The sequence below is a fragment of the Camellia sinensis genome, chromosome 4 (genome assembly GCF_055761805.1).
Source record: "Camellia sinensis isolate YWXY chromosome 4, ASM5576180v1, whole genome shotgun sequence".
Classification (NCBI taxonomy): domain Eukaryota; kingdom Viridiplantae; phylum Streptophyta; class Magnoliopsida; order Ericales; family Theaceae; genus Camellia; species Camellia sinensis.
The window spans coordinates 170,106,661-170,128,162 of NC_138964.1; the positions used below are offsets into that span (position 1 = coordinate 170,106,661).

At 43.3% G+C, this 21,502-nt stretch overlaps 1 protein-coding gene across 1 annotated transcript; it reads left to right on the forward strand.

The window, feature by feature from the left end:
• Window positions 1-16,346: 16,346 nt before the first annotated feature.
• On the forward strand, window positions 16,347-17,944 carry LOC114301941 (uncharacterized). Its single transcript, XM_028246904.2, has 2 exons — window positions 16,347-17,274; window positions 17,379-17,944. Exons 1-2 carry the CDS (start codon window positions 16,347-16,349, stop codon window positions 17,942-17,944), a joined length of 1,494 nt encoding a protein of 497 aa, XP_028102705.2.
• The last annotated feature ends 3,558 nt before the right edge of the window (window positions 17,945-21,502 follow it).

Below are 21,502 nucleotides of genomic sequence, written 5' to 3' on the forward strand. Positions count from 1 at the left end.
TTTTTTTTTTTTTTTTGATTGGCCACTTAACTTTCATGTTAAAGGCAGGCATCCTCCATAAGGTGATGTTGTAATGTGCTGTTGTAAATCTTTATATAAGTGAATGATTGACGAGATAATGTGTATCTTTTGTTGTTGCTACATTTTTTAGCGAGAGTATTTGGATCTTTGTATAAAGGGAACACAGGCAAATATTGTCCCTTTTTTTTACCTATTATGATTATTATTGTTATTTTTCTATTTTCTTTCATTTCATAGTTCTCATGAATGATTTGGTTTTGAATTAGATTGAGGCTAATTGGAATCATGTTATTGAACTTGCTAAAGTTCGAATTGCTTTTTGAGTTTAGGCAAGTAAGGAAGATATTCCTTTTCAATATTCATAGGATGATATCGTGGAAAGTTTTGAAGTAGAATTAGTGCTCCAAACTGTTGAGTTTTAGAAGTGCTGAATGTTTTTATAGGCTTTTGTATTTCCTAGCTGGTCTGTGGATCACCTATGTACTATGTTGATCATTTTACTTCTATTTTTTGACAATTGTTCCGTGATAATTACTTCTACTGGTAGTGTTCTTTGGCAAAACATGCTTGCTTGCTTCGCCTTTGTGGCTTTTGTACTGTTACTTTAATAAAATATTTATGATTGATGAATGTTTAATGATATGATCAGTGGTTGATGTTGAATCGATTTTCAAATCATTTATATAATAGTTATCCTTGCATTTTTTTTTAAAAAAAAAGGGAAAAAAAAAATCAGACCTGTTCATAATAATAATTACGAATGAAGAATAATGTATTCCTCTGTTATATGAACACCTAACATGCAAAAGGTAGTAATATTATAGCTGAAGTTGAACTGAACAAACAACAAAGCAGATTGAAGGACTACATTATCAATGGTTGTTGTTGAACAAAAAACTTGTAGTTTAAGAGGCATTATTTTTGAATTGGTGAAGTTATCTAGAATGAGTTTCTAAGTAATCAAATCTCTATGAGCGAGTTTCTAATGTGTCTGCAAGGGGGCTAAGTACATAAAAAAGATTCTTAGATATTTATATATCACATATGGAACATTTCTTTTTTTTCAAAGCAAACAATAAACTTCAGCAAAAAATCAATTTCGCATAATTATTGTACAACATATAAGAAGAATTTAAGAAACCCTAACTCTATACAGTGAGAGCCCAACAAACTTCTATAGAAAATACCAAAATTAATTTCCATGAGACTAACTTGTAAGTTAGATTAAAAAAATGTACAGGACAAAAAACAAAGAACAGAAGAGGAGTGTATATCTGGCTGGAAAAGGGGGGGAAAATTATGGGAAATGAGAAGTAGGCTCCAAGGTACAATCCAACAATATATGCATGTACACACAATGAAAAAATTAAAAACTGTCCCATAACAACTTAAAATTTAAAATTAACTAACTAAGAACAAAATAGGACTAATAATGCTAAACTACCAAATATAATAACATAACAACTAAAATCTTCTTTACTTGCAGAGAACAAGGTGGTTACATAGTGCTATAAGATTCTCCAAGCAGATAAGATAAAACACATCAAAAGGGAAAAAGCAGAAAAATGAGAACGCAAAAAAAAAAAAAAAAAACCAAAAAAAAAAAATCAAAAAACAATTAAAAATGACCAACAAACATAGTGAAACAATTTAATACCATTTCCCCCCTAAACAAACAGTAACAAAATAACAATACAAGAAAATAGTGCACTACCTCAAAATAAACAAGACAAAAAAGCTCCTAACATTAAGTACAGAATCCCAAAGACCTTAACACAGAATAGGATCAACCAAGTTAGTTTTTAGCTCAAATTGTAAGCCAAATTGCAAAATAAAAATGAAAAAAAAAAATTAACTAATGAGAAAGAAATACCAAGAAACAAATATAATCTACCAAAAATACATAACAAACCTCAAAACACCATTGTGTAAGACCCCTCAAGAACTTGGAGTTCCCTTAAGGGTTCTCTAATTTTAGATTCAAGAATTTTTTTTTTATTTTTTTATTTTTATATACAATCACAATTAAGTCAAGGATCCTAATTTTCGTAACCGAACACCAATTGTTTTAGACTAACAAATTTTTTTAAAAAAATTTAGTGTTCAACCTATTAAAGAACCCAATTTCACAATAAGCAATAGACATTGAAGATATTTTTCCCATCACAAAGAAATATGAAACCACTAAATATGAAGCAAACCATTGGCGAAGACTCCAATGGCTATGTGTAGTTTTCCTCACATTTCTATTTAACCCTCCATAGTAGCCCAAGGAATTGACCCCCAATCAAATTAAAACATGATTCATACTAATTGTACGGGGAGCAAATATTCCGGCAAGCCCGCACTCCTTTCTTCCGAGCTCCGTCGATGTCCGATCACCTGCGAGCAAGTAACGGTGAGCTACCCGGCGATGTGTGGCCGGAAAAACCCTCTGACGGTCAAGTTAGCACACACCTTAAGATGGATAGAGAGAAGGGAGAGAGTGTTTGAGTGTAAGAATTCCTTATAGAGATGTTCGTGTGTCGCGTATGGGGGGCGCAGACATGCTTATATACCTTCTGAGCCCCATATCCACTCCCAGTCATCTCCTGACACGTGGCTCTGCTATCCCATCTGTCAGCGTAAACCTTGCCGATCATCACCTAATCTCAACTGCCTGACTTCACAGCTGGAGCTCGGCAGCCGAGCTGCTCTACCACGGCCATGCCATGCTTCATACCCAAGCGCCTAACCGAATAAACACATGGAGGACCGGGCTAGGCGGCATCCCGACAGAGCCTAGCCCGGGTACCTCCTTTGGTCGGCCTTCCTGCCGGTCAAACAGTCTCCTCGGTTGACCACGCCTTTCCGGGCGCCGGTCACTCAGCTTGTCTGGCTTCAGCCATCCCCTGATCAGGCAGCTCGGTCCAACCAAGCGCTATCTAGCCGAGCTCCTTTTTGGGCCGGCGCGGCTCACACTTGGCCCAAGTTCTGCCCGGCTTAAGTTCTGGCAGCCCACTTCTTGGCGGATGGTCAATCATCTCGGCCCCATGCACCGTTGGGCTCTCAATCTGCTCGGCCGTTACCTCGGCCCAACTCTTGATCATAAATCACCCTCTCAATTGCCCCTTAATTCCGTCCGCGAAAGCGTGACTGGGATTATTCACTTCGACAGAGATAACACTTCTCCGGTCTCCAAGAGGCCAGAAGGCAACCGGACTGGTTAACAAACTGTCTGCAAACTTGCCCGGTTATATTCCTCGGCTGACATCCTCTTCGTCGAAAGTAGCTCGGTTGGCTCTTCGTCTTTTCAACCCGTCGCTTCAGTCCTGACGTAGCCATAAATGGGGACACATGGCGGGCTGCCATTGGTCATCGGGCAGCCAACCCGCCGTTTTTGCCAGAATTTGAATTTGGGCGGACTCCCCTCTGCCTATACATACAAGACCTCCCCCCAAACTCCAACTCCTACTGCCACTCCGATATTCGACCTCAGAGCTCCAGCATTCTTGACTTGTCATCTTCTGCCATCCTTCGTGTTTGAGGGATTAGGTCCTGCCCTTCACTGGTAAGTCATTCTACCCTTATTTTGTTGCTATTTTCCTTCATATTACACACATTAGGGTACAAAACGTAGCTCTTAGGGCATAGGCCATAGAATCCGTCCCAAACTTCCCACTGTTCTTGGTGTTCTTCATATTCATGAAGAACACTGAAGAACTGGGGCGAACCGGGCTCCTGGTCCTTTTTTGATCCAAAAAACCAGCTTAACCGAGCAAATAACAAGTTCGTCACAACCCCAGCAAAAACCGAGATAATAAGGGGGCTTGGTCGCTCAACCGGGCTAAGATCTGGTCTGCTTGGGCGACCGGGCTCCTTAGTTAGAATAGATAACCGAGGTGGTTTGGCGCTCTAAATGACCGAGCTAAAGTCCAACACCTTTTGTGCGACCGCGCTCACACTTACCTTGCCATCCTTTTCCTGCAGAGTCCAAGGGGACCACTGTCATTCCTGAGGCTCTCAGGACCGAGCAGCAACCAATTACCACAGAGCCAAACCCTTCAACCGGGCTATAACAAGCCGGCCAGAAATGGGGAAATTCCGCTTCCTAGTGGATACTCCGGCCGCGCTAGCCGCTTTCAGAGAGGAGTACGGCATCCCGGCCGACGTCCATCTCGAATTAGCTGAAGAGGAGACAACACCTTGGGGCAGACTAGACCAATGCCCCTTTACCGTGCTCTCAATTGTCGAAGGAGGCCTCCGTTTCCCACTAAACCCACTTATAACCGAGTTCCTCCGCCGAACCGGGCTAGCACCCACACAAGTGTCCACCAATACTTATAGAATAATCAACGGCGTTCACGAATTGAACAATCGGCTAGGCACCAACTTAGGTCTAGCCGAGATACTGAGGCAATACACAATGGGCCACACCGGGGACGGCCTAGCTTATTACCTGAAGATAAGGCCGGGCAAGGAAAAAATTGTAACCGGCACCCCGGATAAAGATTTTCACGACGACGATTTTTTCTAGGTGTCGGGCAATTACGAAACAGCCGAGGTGCCGGGCTGGTTTATAAACAAGGACTTCGGTTCTTCATGTAAGCCACTCAAACTTGCTCGGTCAGCCTAACTCTTTACTCTGTAACTAACCAGTTTTCCTGTTTCTTTTGCAGCAATCCAAGCCTTGCAAGCCAATTATCAATTTCCCAACGTTGAGGCAATTCGGACCGTGCTTCGGTATTCCCACCGAGATTGCAACGAATTACTCGGCTACACCCCAACTTACAAATATTCTGCTTCGCGCCGGAGTAGAGTAACTGATTTCCTCAGAGCTCCTTCGCCACCTCCAGATCCAACCTTACCCGACGTCCCGTTAATCCGGTTAACAGACGAGCAAGAAATGGCCAAAAGAAGTCGAATCAAAAACCTTCTAACCGCGACCTCAGCCGAGATACCAAGTGTCGTCGCTCGCTCCCCGGCTGCCGGTCAATCGAGCGCCGCCGTGGTTGCGCTAGCTTCTCCAGCTGCCGGGCAGTCTGGCCAAGAAACACGCCGGGCGGGCAAAAGACCACGGGCCGATCCTTCTGCCGAGCTCATCACCGAGCTGGCAACCGAGCAACCGGTCGATAGGGTCAGCTCCATCCCAGCATGGCGGCCGCAGCTGAAGCACCGGGGAAAAGAGATCCCGGCAAATGCTTCGATCAAGGGAGACAAGGAGCACTTACTCGTCTTCGATCTCTCCAAGGCTTTGCTGCTTCCCAGCGATGTGGTTGGAAGCGACCATGTCCCTGACACCCGGCTGGTCAAATTCGCCGTGAAGTCCATGACCAGGGTAACAAGTTCAATCCTCTGTTTCAATTTTCGCAAGTGTTTGCACGGTTTCTTCTCTGATAAAATTCTAATTTTGCAGGCCATCCAAAAGCAGCACCTGGTCATGGAGCGCATCCACAGACTCCGGCAGAAGGCCAATGACACAGCCAGCCAGGTCGAGAGCCTTCAAGCCAAGCTAGGCCGGGCTAAGTCATCCCTTGAGATGGCCAACGCCGACAATAACAGACTGCTCGGTCAGCTGAATGCGGCCGAGAAAAAGCAAAACGAGCTCCAAACCGAGGTGGACACCTTGAAGAATTCCAAGAAGAAGGCTTGCCGGGCTGCCAACAACGCCGGTTTTAACGAGGCCGAGCAGAGCTACAAGAAGCAGGTCTTTGCAACACAAGACATCTACTTCAAGGCCGGTTGGAAGTCCGCCTGCGAACACCTCGGCCAGGGCTCTGACACCGACGTATTTGCCAACCCACCTCCAGCTTCGCTACCGGTCTACCTCGTGCCTTATGCAAACGACGTCTTCAGCACTTTGCAGGCTGAGGCCGAGGAAGGACTTGAAGAAGGAGACGGGGAAACAGATTCTGAGGAAGAAGAGGCCGAGGTGCAAGAGCAGCCCGGCAATGAGGAGCCCGGTGCCCAAGATACCAGTCCAACCATTAACCTGGATGCCGGCGAGGACGAATTCACCAATCTATCCCCCTTAGTTTAGTTTTCTTTTCTGTTTTGTATTTTTGCTTTCAACACTTTTGATGTAACCGGGCTCTGTCCCCACCATCTGTAGTGATTTTCTTATCAATGAAAAGTTCAAATTTTGCCAAGTGTTTGCACGGTATTCATCCAAGTTATCCTCATCAAAACATCTCGGTGTAAATCATTATTTGAACAAAACACCTCGTCGACCGGAATTCACACCTCGAATGAAGCACTTAAGCAGAACAAAACAAATTCATGAACCGAAATAACCATCTCGGTTGTAACAAAGTTGAACAAATCAACACTTCCAACCGGATTAGATCATCTCGGTTGGGAATCCAAAGTTGGCCAAAACACCAACTCTTCCGACCGGAGTACATCATCTCGGTTGAAAATCCTAAGTTGGACACAACACCAACTCTTTCAACTGGAGTACATCATCTCGGTGGGGAATGCGAAGTTGGACAAGACACCAACTCTTCCAACCGGAGTACATCATCTCGGTTGGGAATGAGATGTTGGACAAGACATCAACTCTTCCAACCGGAGTACATCATCTTGGTTGGGAATCCGAAGTTGGACAAAACACCAACTCTTCTAACCAGAGTACATCATCTCGGTTGGGTATCCGAAGTTGGACAAAACACCAACTCTTCCAACCAGAATACATCATCACGGTCCGTAACATTAAAACAACAGTCCAAGTGCTAAAGCAAAATTACTTCTATAAATTGACAAAAAGAATTACATGTTGTGGTGCAAGCCAAAAAATTTCTTTGCACAAGAAAAGAAAGCATAAGCTTAAAAATAATACAGTTTCAAGTTGGCCGCATTCCATGGCCGGGGTATTGCTCTTCCCTCTAAATCCTCCAAGTGGTAAGCCCCCTTGCCCGCCAGACCAGTGATCTTGTAGGGTCCTTCCCAATTTGCCCTTAGTTTGCCTTCTCCTGGCACCAGGGTGTTGCCCATAATCTTCCTCAAAACCCAATCACCAACTTTGAACGGTCTGGGGTGCACCATCTTGTTATACTTCTTTGAGAGCTCCTGTTGGTAGGCGGCCACATGGATGAGGGCATTCTCCCGACGCTCGTCCACTAGGTCCAGCTCCAAGGCAATAGCCTCGGTGTTCAGCTCGGGCTCAAAACTCTAGCTTCTAAGGGTGGGCATTTCAACTTCCAAGGGTATGACTGCCTCCATGCCGTAAGCCAAAGCAAATGGAGTTTCCCCGGTAGAACGTCGCGGGGTTGTTCGGTATGCCCAAAGGACGCTAGGTAATTCCTCAGCCCATTTGCCCTTGGCCTTTTCCAGCCGTTTCTTCAACCCATCCAGTATAGTCTTGTTCGATGCTTTGGCTTGACCATTGGACTGCGGGTAAGTCGGGGTGGAGTTGTAGAATTCTATCTTCAAATCTTCACAAAATCCTCTGAATAGGCGACCGTCAAACTGGGTGCCGTTGTCAGAGATCAAAATCTTGGGGGCGCCAAACCGCGTGACCACGTTCTGCCAGACAAACCGCTTCACGTCTTTCTCTTTAATGGTTGCCAAGGGCTCAGCTTCAACCCACTTTGTGAAGTAATCTGTGGCCGCGATGAAGAATTTCCGGTTGCCCGGTGCTGTTGGCAGTGGTCCCACTATATCTAGCCCCCACATGGCGAAGGGCCAAGGACTGGTGAGGGGAAGAAGTTCCCTGGCAGGCTGGTGGATCTGATGGACGAATTTCTGGCATTTTTCGCACTTGCGGACATATTTTTGTGCGTCGGCCTGCATGCACGGCCACCAGTATCCCTGCGAAATAGCACGGTAGGCCAAGGACCTGCCTCCTATGTGGCTGCCACAAATGCCTTCATGAATTTCGTACAAGAAGGCCTCCACACTATTCGGGTGCACGCACTTTAAATAAGGACCAGTGAAGGACTTCTTATATAACGCGCCAGATGAAGAGAGCCAAAACCGCTCTGCCTTCACCCGGATTTTGTGTGCTTCTTTCTTGTCAGTTGGAAGAGTCCGGTCTCTGAGGAACAAGGTCAAGGGGTCCATCCAGGAGGGACCGAGCGCGGCGCAGAGTACATCTGTCTGCCCGGCATGTTCAATGCATGGCCGCGGAAGAAAGTCAATCAAAAGAGGGTTTGGAAAAGTATTATCCACCATAGAAGCGAGACCGGCCAGTTCATCAGCTCGGCTGTTTTCTTCCCGGCCAATATGTTGGACTCTAATTGCCCCAAACTGCTTGATATGTTCCCTGACCAGAGCCTGGTACTTCGCCATCCTTTCGTCATTTGCTTCATAAATCCCAGAAACTTGGTTAACCACAAGCTGGGAATCACTGTACACCAGGAGCTCGGTAGCCTTCATTTGAATTGCGCTCTTGAGCCCGGCGAGAAGTGCCTCGTACTTAGCCTCGTTGTTAGATGCCGGGAAGCCAAGCGTGATAGAATGTTCAATGGTTAGGCCATCCGGGGAGATAAGAACGATACCTAGGCCGGCACCATGGCGGTTGGACGCTCCGTCAACAAAAAGCTTCCACATGTCCCCCACAAAAAGCTTCCAGCAGTCGGATGGGTCCTGAGAGTTGCGAAGGGCAATGGGATCACAACTGCTCGGCTGTGCGGTGTCAAGTTCGGTGTTGACCGGTTCAAATTCAGTGCCCCTTGGTGATTCGACACCGGACTCAGCAAGTTGTTCTGTAATGCTCAAGTCCGTGGGCGAATCATCAGGTTGCGGTGTGAAGCCGGCCGCAGGTTCGGAGCTGTGTGGATCCATTCCGTCCCCCCTTGATGATTCGGCACCGGACTCAGCAAGTTGATCCGTAATGCTCAAGTCCGTAGGCAAATCATCAGGTTCTGAGCGGTGTGGTTCAATTTCTTCCCCCCTTGGTGATGCGGGACCGGACAGAGTGGATGGGTTGGTGATACACAACTCCGTCATCGCAGCACCGGGTGGTATGACCGTGCAAACTGAGGGAACTTCGATGGTGCGCGCTAACTCCGCGGCGCTACCTCCTCCAACTGGTTGTACCTCGGTTGGCATTGCGTGCATCTCATCATCTGCCTTGGTAATGTCGACCGGGCATACCGGATGAGTGCCAGGTGAGAACTCGGCGACAAAATCTGCCAAGGTTTGGGCTTTGATAGCGGTGCGCGGCTGGAACTTCACATCAAACTGACCCAACTCGACTGCCCACTTAAGAATTCGGCCTGAAAAGTCTGCGCGTTCAAACAAAGCCTTGAGGGGAAACTCGGTCAGTACGACGATGGTATGGGCGTGGAAATAGTGCGCCAATTTTCTTGAAGCCATCATCAAGGCCAGAGCAAGCTTCTCCAATGGCAAGTATCTCGATTCTGCCGGTACCAAAGTTTTGTTGACATAAAAAATTGGGAGGTGCTTGATTCCTTCAGCCCGGACTAGCACCGCACTGACTGCGTGCTGGGAGACGGCAAGGTAAAGGTAGAGTTCCTTACCCGGCTCTGGTGTAACCAACAGCGGCGGAGAAGACAAATAGTCCTTGAGCTCGGCCAAAGCTCGGTTACACTCGTCATCCCATGAGAACTTTGACTTCAATGCTTGAAAGAAAGGGCGGCAGCGATCTGATGACCGGCTTATAAATCGATTAAGCGCGGCGGCCATACCGGCCAGATGCTGCACGTCCTTAGCCGAGCTGGGCTGCTTCAACTCTTGCACGGCTCTGATCTGAGTAGGGTCTGCTTCGATGCCTCGGTTCGTGACTAGGAATCCCAAAAATTTTCCGAATCCCACGCCAAAGGCACACTTTGAGGCGTTCAAGCGCAGCTTGTACTTCTTTAAAATGGCAAACATCTCGGCTAAGTCGGACAAATGGTTTGCCTCATGTCGGCTTTTTACCACCATATCGTCGATATAAGCCTCCATTGTCCGGCCAAGCAGAGGAGCGAACATTTTGGTCACCATCCTCTGAAAAGTTGCCCCGGCGTTCTTCAAACCAAAAGGCATGACTCGGTAGCAGAAGAGTCCCCTTGGAGTCGTGAAAGAGGTGATCTCTCGGTCAGGCCCATGCATGGCGATCTGGTGATAGCCGCGGTACGCATCCAAGAAACTGAGCCTATTGTGTCCAGCCGTCAAGTCCACTAGCTGGTCAATGCGCGGCAAAGGGAAGCTGTCTTTGGGACAAGCGCGGTTGACTGTCTTGTAGTCGACACAAACTCGCCACTTCCCATTCTTCTTAGGCACCACTACTGTGTTGGAAATCCACCGAGGATAGTGCACTTCCTGAATTGCTCGTGCCTCAAGCAGGTTCTTTACCTCCTCAGCAACTACCTCGGCGTGATGCAACGCCGATCTCCTTGTTCGCTGGATGACTGGCTTTGCTCCAGGGAAGACATTGAGATGATGGCAGATAAAACTTGGGTCGAGGCCAGGCATGTCGTAAGGCGACCATGCAAAGACTTCGATATTCGCCATCAAAAACTCAATCATCGCGGTCCTCTCTATGGCCGTGAGACTTGAACCGAGCAAGAAGAATTTGTCCGGCTGCTCGGTATCAATTCGCACCTCAACCAATTCCTCAACAGCCTTATCTTCGGCCTTGGTGCCCACATCGTCCAAGACACCCTGGTCCTCCGGTCCCTCAATCATTTGAACAAATCCTTTGGCAGCCCGGCTTCCGTTGACCGCCACGAAGCACTGCTTGGACATGACCTGATCGCCCCAAATCTCCTCGATTGCCCCCATAGCCGAGGGAAATCTCATTACTTGGTGAAAAGTTGATGCCACGGCTTGCATGGCGTGTAGCCATCCCCTTCCAAGGATAAGGTTGTACGTCTAAGGCACTTGCAGCACCCAAAACTCAACTTGTTTGACCACGGATCCCGCTTTGACCGGTAGGATAATCTTTCCCAAAGGCCACTCTGGTTGCGAGTTGAACCCAACTAGTGGCGAAGTTGCCGGAGCCAAGTCTGTCTCCCGGAGTTTAAGCTGCTTGAACGCATCATAGTACATGATCTCGACCGAGCTTCCCTGATCGATCAAGATCCGCTTAACATCGAAGTCCTTGATGCGTAGTGTTACTACTAGGGCATCGTTGTGCGGCGTCTGGATACGTTCTAGATCCCTTGAGGTGAAACTAATCACGTCTTTTTCTTCTGTCTTCCCCCTTTTGATGGCAGGCTGTACCGACAAAACTTCCCGCATATGCTCTGCCTTTTTTATCATGCCCCGGAGTTCGCAGACACGCTCCGGTTCCACGATGCCGTGGATGACATTAATAACTCCTTGTGGTGGTGCGTCTCGGTCATCCTGTCCCCAGGGATCGACCGGAGCCTGATTCGGCTTCACGCCGCCATCAATGTAAAGGTCTAGATGCCCGGCTGCGACCAGTTCTTCCAAGTGTTGCCGCAAAGGCAAACAATCCTCAGTCCGGTGGCCTCTCTCCCGGTGGAACGTGCAACGATACCGCGGATTATAGCCCTTTTGTCCATCACCCAACTTAGCAGGAAACCGGACATACTCCTCGTCTCGGATTTCACTAAGTATGCGATAGATTGGAATCTTGAAGACCGTGGTTATGCCAGTCCTTGCCTTCATCCTTCTGTTCGCGTCCGCTACATCATCTCGGGGGTAGTCATCCCGGTCATTACGACGTCCTCTACCCCAGTTCTTACGATTCGAACCACGGTCCGATTCCTCTGCTCGGTCACCTGAGCGACTGGACTCTTGCCCAACTGCATGCACTTTGCCTGCTGTCTTCTTGTCTGCTGCTACCGGAGTGGCCTTCACGGTAGAGGCTGACGCGTCATCCTCTACTCGGATGTGCTCATTAATGCGCTGCATGAGCTGGCCCATGGAGGTCGACTGGTGCATGGTAAGCGAGTCCCGCAGTCTATGTCCGATCGGGAGACCACGCTTGTATTGCGTGATTGCAAGGTTGACCGGGCAATCCAAGATCTCGTTGAAGGTTTCCCAGTACCTTGAGTTGTATACCTTCAGTGTGTCGCTTGGTTCCATCTTGACACTCTGCAAATGATCGACTTCCTTTGGTGTCTTTGTGTTGGTTTTGAAGCGTGTAACAAACGCCTCGGCCAACTGATGCCACCGTTGTATGCTCCCTTCCGGCAACCTCTTGAACCACTTTAAACCCAGCTCGCCTAAACTTGACGGGAAGATTAGGCACATAAGTCCGTCATTGCGCCTATGTCCGGCCATAACCTGTCGGAAGTGGCTCACATGCATGTATGGATCGGTTTTTCCGTCGCAAAGTGTGAACTTAGGCTGGTGGAAGCCTGCCGGAAGTGGTGTTGTTTCAATTTCCAGGGAAAAAGGAGTGGCACTCAGCCTGGCCAAGTCCATATCTTCAAGGAGTGGCACTGCTTGGCGGGGCGGAGGCATTCCGACCTCCTCGCTAGCGTGAACCCCGTAGGATAGTCGCTGGAAAGCAGGTATTCTCTGAGCTTCACGCCGGCGGGCCCGCTCCTTTAAGACCGCCCGTAAATCCTCTGACTGAGCGGAGTAAGAGTACCTCGACGTCGTCTCCGGACGTGAGGGTTTGTAGGTGCTGTCTTGCGCGCTAGACTTCCCTGCACCCGCGTCGGAATCACCAACCTGGTAACTTCTGGTAATGGATATTGACTGAGTACGTCGCTGACTCTGACCGCCTGAACGGCGGGATGGGGTGCGCTCACTGTGGTCTCCCACTCCAACTACACCATTCCCTTTGACATGCCGCTTGAGATCTTCCATCTCCGCCGCCATTCGCCGGATGACAGCATCTTGATCCCTCAACTTGCTTTCCAGTCGTCTGGCGTGCGAGTCTCTCCTCCGCCGGTGACCGTCTGGACTCCGTGAATATCCATGACTTCGTCCGCGCTTGTCCCGCGCGTCTCCTGACTGTCCACCAGTGGGCGTTCCCAAGTCAGCCATTGGGTGGACAGCAGGAGGTCCCTCTCTCCTTCGGGTATACTCTGGGGTGGCTCCGTCGATAGCGGACAACGGAAACTCGTCGTTGTTCGCCATGGACGGCGATCAGATGAACCTGGAAGACAAGGTTTTGTCTGTCAAGCTTCCCACAGACGGCCCCAATTGTACGGGGAGCAAATATTCCTGCAAGCCCGCAATCCTTTCTTCCGAGCTCCGTCGATGTCCGATCACCTGCGAGCAAGTAACGGTGAGCTACCCGGCGGTGTGTGGCCAGAAAAACCCTCCGACGGTCAAGTTAGCACACACCTTAGGATGGATAGAGAGAAGGGAGAGAGTGTTTGAGTGTAAGAATTCCTTACAGAGATGTTCGTGTGTCGCGTATGGGGGGCGCAGACATGCTTATATACCTTCTGAGCCCCATATCCACTCCCAGTCATCTCCTGACACGTGGCTCTGCTATCCCATCTGTCAGCGTAAACCTTGCCGATCATCACCTAATCTCAACTGCCTGACTTCACAGCTGGAGCTCGGCAGCCGAGCTGCTCTACCACGGCCATGCCATGCTTCATACCCAAGCGCCTAACCGGATAAACACATGGAGGACCGGGCTAGGCGGCATCCCGGCAGAGCCTAGCCCGGGTACCTCCTTTGGTCGGCCTTCCTGCCGATCAAACAGTCTCCTCGGTTGACCACGCCTTTCCGGGCGCCTGTCACTCAGCTTGTCTGGCTTCAGCCATCCCCTGATCAGGCAGCTCGGTCCAACCAAGCGCTATCTAGCCGAGCTCCTTCTTGGGCCGGGGCGGCTCACACATGGCCCAAGTTCTGCCCGGCTCAAGTTCTGGCAACCCACTTCTTGGCGGATGGTCAATCATCTCGGCCCCATGCACCGTTGGGCTCTCAATCTGCTCGGCCGTTACCTCGGCCCAACTCCTGATCATAAATCACCCTCTCACTAATGTGGTATAATTCACTTTTATGAATGAAACACAAACAAAAGTCATTTCCAAACAAAAAAAAAAGCAATGAAGAGAAAAGATAGGACCTTTAACCATTCAACTCGACGTTTAAAAGTGATCTTAAGAAATTGTTGAGGTTTATTGAACTTTTCACACAGATGATATATTTTTCAATTTAATCAGAGGAATAAAATTAGTAATAAAATTTTTTAAAAAAAGTATGGCAACTTTTTGCAAACCCATTTCACAAAAGACACCTAATGAGGCAAAGAAAACCACGGGCCAAGACTACAAGTTGCACAGTGTTTCCATACCCAAAACTCAACATCATTTAACCTAAGAGTGGAATAAATAAAAAATTATTTAAAAAAAAAACCAATAAAGGAGAATACTTAACATAATAACAATTAAAGACAAATTTTGTTGCCCAAAACAAATACCAACATAGGTTAGAAATTTCAACAAAGCACAATCAAATATGTATAATATCATATTTAAAAAAAAAAAAACATAAAGTTTATCTACTACATATTATTTCAGTAGGTTAGGGATTTCACTAAAGCCCAATCAAATCAGTGTTTTAAAAAGCGCGCTTAGGCGCACCCCTAAACCCAAGGCGACATGAAGCGCAGCAGTGCGCCTCAAACATGGCGAGGCGAGGCGACATGGGCAAGGCGCAGGTGAGGCGATGATGCACGCGCTTTATAATAAAGCTCGAGGCATGCGCTTCATGAGCTTCAAGTGTATTTCACTCCAACAGCCCCCCATCTGTTTACTGTATGGATAACACATGGGATGACATCTCAGTTACATTTTAAAATGATAGAAACGTGGGTCAACAACAGAGCAAAAACATTTAAAAATGCCCTAGTGGAGAAGAAGAAGAAGAAGCGACGTGAAGAGTATAACACACGCCAAATACACAGGTTCTCTTCTCTTCTTCTCTCTCTTCTGTTCTTCTCTCTTCTCTGGTTCTCTTATTCTCTCTCTTCTTCTCTTCTCTTCTCTTCTCATCTTCTTCTCTTCTCTCTTCTCTCTCTTCTCCTCTTCTCTCTTCTCTGGTTCTCTTCTTCTCTCTCTCTTTTTCTCTTCTCCTCATCTTCTCTGATTCTCTCTCTTCTGGTTATACCCTGTTTGTTTGTTTTTGTTTTGTTTTGTTTTTTTTTTCTTCTCTTCTCTGGTTCGATTCTACTCCTCCTCCTCTGGTTTGATTCTTCTCCTCTGCTCTGCCTCTGTTATACCCTATTTTTTTTTCCTTTATTTCTTCTGGTTCTATTCTTCTCCTCTTCTCCTCTTCTTCTCTTCTCCTATTCTCTGCCTCTGTTATACCCTGTTTTTTTTTTCTTTTCTTCTGGTTTTATTCTTCTTTGACTGTTCTGGTTCGGGATTCATTTTTTGTATGCTATCCGTTTCATTTGCCTAGAGAAACAGCAAAAATTGTGTTCTATTTTTTTATTTTATTTTTTATTTTATTTAAGAATTTTGTTATACTGACTGCTCTTTTTTTCTTTTTTTTTTCTTTCCCATCAAAAATTGACTATTCTTTTTTTTTTTTTTTCTTTTCTTTCCCATCAAATATGATGTTATGGTCAAGAATTTGTCTAAGTTGATAGAACAGGGTGATTAGTGCATTTCATAGAGACTTCCAGTTTCATACAAAAGGTGAAGCATACATTGATATTTGTTCTTGTTATTTGTAATGTTGAACAAATTACAGACAAGATTTTTTTTTTGAAAGAGAACGTCAAATTCGTAAATTTAAGCATCACTGTTGTTTAACAAAAACAAAAGCTTCCCAATTAAACCTCATTGATACAAAATTTGAACACTGAATTACAGACAAAAACAAAAACAAAAACAAAAACTGGACATAACAAAAATCCAGGATTGAAGAAAGTCAACAGATAAGCCTCATTGATACAAGATTTGAACACTGAATTACACTGAATTACAGACAAGATTTGAACTTTTGAACATTGATACAAGATCTTTAATTGGACGAATAACATAAGATAAACTGAGAATGTTCAGCAAGTTATGGCTATCTAAGTTCTGCATTTTTTGGAAATAAATATCTTATTTTTGGACCATTTTGAAGCTTTTCTCTGTTTCTTGAACCTTTTTTTTCCTCTTCTTTTGCTTTGACTGTTTTGCTTCTATTCTTCTCTTCTCTCTCTTCTCTGGTTCTTTTCTCTGTGCCTCTGTTCTACTCTCTCTTTTTTCTTTTTTGCTTTACTGTGTTGGTCTTCTTTCCTTCTCGTCTTCTTCTCGTCTTCTTTTCCTCTTCTCTACTCTGCTCTAATTTGTTCTTCTCTTGCTCTGTTTTTTTTTTCCACCTCTGTTCTGCTCTTTTTCTTTTCCCTGTCAAAATAATAATAATAAAATGAACACTGAATCAGTGTTTATAATCTCAATAGGTACATACATAAAATGACAACGCCCGAGAGTGGAAAAAAAGATCCGGCATGGAAATATGCAACAATGGTAAATCCTGTAAATCTAAGCAAGTTCAAGTGTAATTTTTGTGGAAAAGAGATGAATGAGGGTGTTTTCCGAGTTAAGCAACATCTTGTTAGAGGGTATAGGAATGTACTTAAATGTCCTAGATGCCCAACTGAGGTTAGTAATGAGGTGGCTAATTATATGGCCAAAAAAAAGCAACTGAAGGATCAATTGAACTTGATGCCTGACTTTGATGAAATGGTCAACGAAGAAGATTTGGAGGATGAGGATGATGTTGTAGAAATCTCTCCACTTGGTAAACAGCCTGATCCTATTCAAGGTTCTACTCGAAAAACTACCTCTGCTTCTATTCGATTGAAACCTAAAAAGCCTAGGAAGATAGGGCCCATGGATTGTTTCTCCACACCTGAGCCAGAGTTAGTGGTGCAAAAAACAAAAGGCAAGGGAAAGCAAATTAAAATTGATGAAAATGATCCTTATAGAAAAGTGTTAATGGAGAGGGCCTATGTCAGAATTGCAAGATGGATATATGATACTGGAATTCCGTTTAATGTAGTCAATAATGAAAGTTTTGCACCAATGATTGAAGCCATAGGACAATTTGGTCCAGGTTTGAAACCACCAAGTTACCACATGATACGGATTCCTTATCTCAAGAAAGAAGTGAATCATGTCCATAAGTTGATGAAGGAGCACAAAGAGGATTGGGCAAAGTATGGATGTTCTATAATGTGTGATGGGTGGACGGATAGGAAGCATAGAACTTTGATTAGTTTCTTGGTGAATTGTCCTAGAGGAACCATGTTTCTTGAGTCTATTGATGCATCTAGTTACTCAAAGGATGCAAACAAGATTTTTAGCTTGCTTGACAAGTTTGTTGACAAAATTGGAGAAGCTAATGTGGTCCAAATTGTCACCGACAGTGCTGCAGCAAATGTATTGGCAGGTAAAATCCTCTAACTCTATTGCAAATAGTGTGCTTTTGTTTTGGTTCTATAATCTATTTGTTTAAAGTAGTATGTTATAAACTTGCAACTTGTAATCTTATAGGGAAGTTTTTGGAGGCAAAGAGACCCCACTTGTATTGGACACCTTGTGCAGCCCATTGTATGGATTTAATGTTGGAAGACATTTTCAAATTACCCAATTTTAAGAAGACATTTGAAAGGGCAATTGGGGTACACGGTTATATTTATAATCGTCCATCTTTGTTGAATATGATGAGGAGTTTCACTCAATTGAAGGAGTTAGTGAAGCCTACTAAAACCCGATTTGCAAAAGCTTTCTTAACTTTGCAAAGACTTTATCAACAAAGGAACAACTTGAGGAAGATGTTTACTTCGGAAGAGTGGACCAAAAGCAAATGGGCGAAGGAGCCGCAGGGTAAGAAGACAGTTCAAATAATGCTAATGCCTTCATTTTGGAATCATGTTCACCTTGCCCTGCAGTTTTCATGTCCTCTTGTTCATGTACTAAGAATGGTTGATAGTGAAGAAAAGCCTCCAATGGGATATATTTACGAGGCTATGGATAGGGCTAAAGAAGCTATTGCAAATTCATTCGATGGAAAGGAAGAGAAGTATAAAGAGATCTTTGAAATCATTGATCAAATGTAGGACATTCAATTGCATCGCCCTTTGCATGCTGCTGGGTTTTATTTAAATCCTAGTTTGTTTTACAAAGATCCAAATGCTGCAAAGGACAAAGAAATCATGACAGGCCTATATCAATGTATATCAAGGTTGATTCCAACACTAGAGGTCCAAGATAAAGTTTGTGCAGAATTAACTAAGTATGAGAAGGCTGAAGGACTTTTTCAGATTCCTATGACAATTAGACAAAGAAGTACAAGGGTACTAGGTAATCATTTACAATGTTCTATTCTAGTAGTCAATACCTTTTACTTCAAAATGTTTGCTAAGTGCTAACTAATTATCATGATCAGCTGATTGGTGGAGTTCTTTTGGTCATGAAACTCTTGATTTGCAAAAATTTGCCAGCAAAGTACTTAGTCTTACTTGTAGTTCATCTGGCTGTGAGAGAAATTGGAGCGTGTTTGAACATGTGAGTACCTGTTGTCAAATCTAGTAGTGAATTCCAAAAACAAATTCAATTATATACAAATTTAAATGCTTTTTTATTTATTGTTGCAGCTTCACAGCAAAAAAAGAAATAGGCTTGCTCAAAAACGTCTCAATGATTTGGTGTTTGTGAAGTATAATAGAGCATTGAAGCGTCGATACATGAAACGTGCCAATATTGATCCCATCTCTTTGAAAGATATTGATGAGAACAATGAATGGTTAATTGGGAGGATGGAGAATGAGCTTGTATTTGATGATGATTCTTTGGGGTGGGATGATGTTGCTGTAGCTGTTGGAGTTGAGGAGAGTAACCAAAGAACTAGATCAAGCACAACTAGGACAACACACCAACAACTTGTAGATGAAGAAGATGAATGGGAAGATGAAGATGAGGCTGAAGAGGAGGATGTGGATGGATACAAATCCAATGATGATGATGATGGAGGAGATGAAGTTCTTCATGTTGATGATGATGTCTATTAAGTTTTGAGTACAATTATGCAACTATAGGGCTTATATATTTTAATTTCCTTTTTGAATCACAAGTTAGAAGCTTAGTTGCATTGAATTATGTGGATGATGATTTTAGTACATAAGGTTTTTGGTGGATGTGATTATGAATGTCATACTTTATACCTTTTGTTGGATATTTATACTTTTTAACATACTACATATATTTGTTATGTTAAAAATTTTGCTTATTTTATAATTTTGCATTGCTTTTATTATGTGCGCCTCGCCTCGCGCCTCGCGCTTAGGCTCCAAGACACCTTATCGCCTCGGTGCGCCTGAAGCCTTTTAAAACACTGAATCAAATCAACATTTCATAAATATTTTAGGCCTTTAAAAATCCACAACAATGAAAAACAAATCAATGAAACCCTCTTTTACCCAAAATGAATAAGCTACAAAATATACACACAGTAAACATCATGCAAACAATAATAAAAAGAACAAATCCCTAACAAATTAACAGAACCAAAGAAAATTAAAACACTTTACAAACCCTAACTGTATCAAAAGGAACCTAAAACCGAAATACCTAACATTCTTCATCTATGTCTTTACCTTAATAGAAGCTTGTGTCGTATTCTTCCATCCTTGAGCTCAATTTTCGTTTGATTCGTTGGTGAACACTATGAATACCCACAAAAAATAAAACAAATCGGCACCACAGAGGAGACGTCATCGGCGGTCGCAAGAGGATAAAGGAGGGAGGAGATTGGTGAGAGGAGGGAGGAGGTGGTCGAATATCGTGGTCGGTGCAAGGAGATCATCGTTGAAAAGAAGAGAAGGGAGGGTTCTCTGAGACAGATTATAGAGAGAGTGGGTATATGTAAGCAATTTGAGGTTAGTTTCCAATCAATACCCTTGCATCCAAAGAAAAAAGTTATAAAGCACAAGGTCAAAATTGACTTTTCAACTTTTAAAAATACTGTTCATATTTGGCTGAAACTACTATTCACCTTGCATCCGTGCTTTATATATATTGTATAGATATATATATATATATATATATGAATGATAATGACTTAAAAGGATTTTCTGTCTTCCAACTTTCATATATTAAACTAGGAAATGGACACTTGTTGTTTTATTGGAGATTATTTTAAATTAAAATTTGATCATTAGAAAATAAAAATTAAAAATATTTATTTTTTAGTTTTTGAAAAATTAATTTATTTCAGTATATTTAAATTATTTCTGTCTAACAAAACAAAAGTTATATTAAATAGTCTGACACAAATTTTTAAATTAAAATAAATTATAAATTACTACTATAATTCCCACTAAACACCGCATTGTTATATTTGTATTCGGAAAATGATGCTCTGCTGGATGAGCTGGTTGGATTTGAGGGGAGCACGGTGGAAGAGAATCATGGAGATTGATTTTTAGAAGATATTTGTTACGGCAAATTTCACTTGACTCTTTGTACGGATTATTTTATTGTCATTTAGAAATAATCCTATGATGTTTCGTAATTTGTGAATTAAAATGCATTATTAATTTTTTTATATAAGTTAATGACTTGTAAAAGTCACACGTCTATGTAAAAAATAAGCCCATTTTTTAAGACCAAAAAAACCTTTAAACATGTTCAAATTTACAACCAAAATAAAAATAAAAAATGGCATTCCTCCCCCTCTGTCTATTATTTCTCTATCTACTCCCTTCAATTTCTAAAGAACTAGGAGAATTACACATTAGTGGAGATTAAAAAATGTATATATAAATAAATGATGAATATTGATAATTAAAATTATTAAAAAATTCACTTTTTTGTAAATATTTTTTATTCATTCCACTTATTTGTAATTCCCGCTACACTGTGTTTGGTTGAGGGATTTGGAAATAAATTTGAAAAAAGAAATAGAGAAAGAATGTGATTGTAAATAAAATATACTTATATTTCATCTAACTTCACACACTTTTTTTCCTTTTTTTTTTTTTCAAATCTCTTCTCAAATCCTTCAATTAAACACAACATTAAAGAAATCCTTTAGGTATAGAAAAACAAATAATTTTTTAAAAAAAAAATAATGCTAGAGACACTACAACAAAAATATACTTTAGTGGCACTATACTAGTGGCATATTTTTAGAAAATGCCACAAAAAATGATATTTAGTGGTACATTTTTGAAAAATGTCACAAAACGACAAACATAAAAGGCTCTAGTGACATTTCAATGAACAAGTGTCACAAAACTACAACAAAAACATACTTTAGTGGCACTACACTAGTGGCATATTTTTAGAAAATGCCACAAAAATGATATTTAGTGGCACATTTTTAAAAAATGTCACAAAACGACAAACATAAAAGGCCCTAGTGACATTTCAATGAACAAGTGTCACAACACTACAACAAAAACATATTTTAGTGACACCATACTAGTGGCATGTTCTTAAAAAATGTCACAAAAAGAATATTTGGTGGCATTTTTTAGAAAAATGTCATAGAGCCACAAACATACAAGGCTCCAGTGGCATTTCAATTAAAAAAAGTGTCACTTCACTACAACAAAAATGTCACTACAAAAACGTTTTATGAATATTTGCAATGGCATTTTTTAAAAAATCTCAGG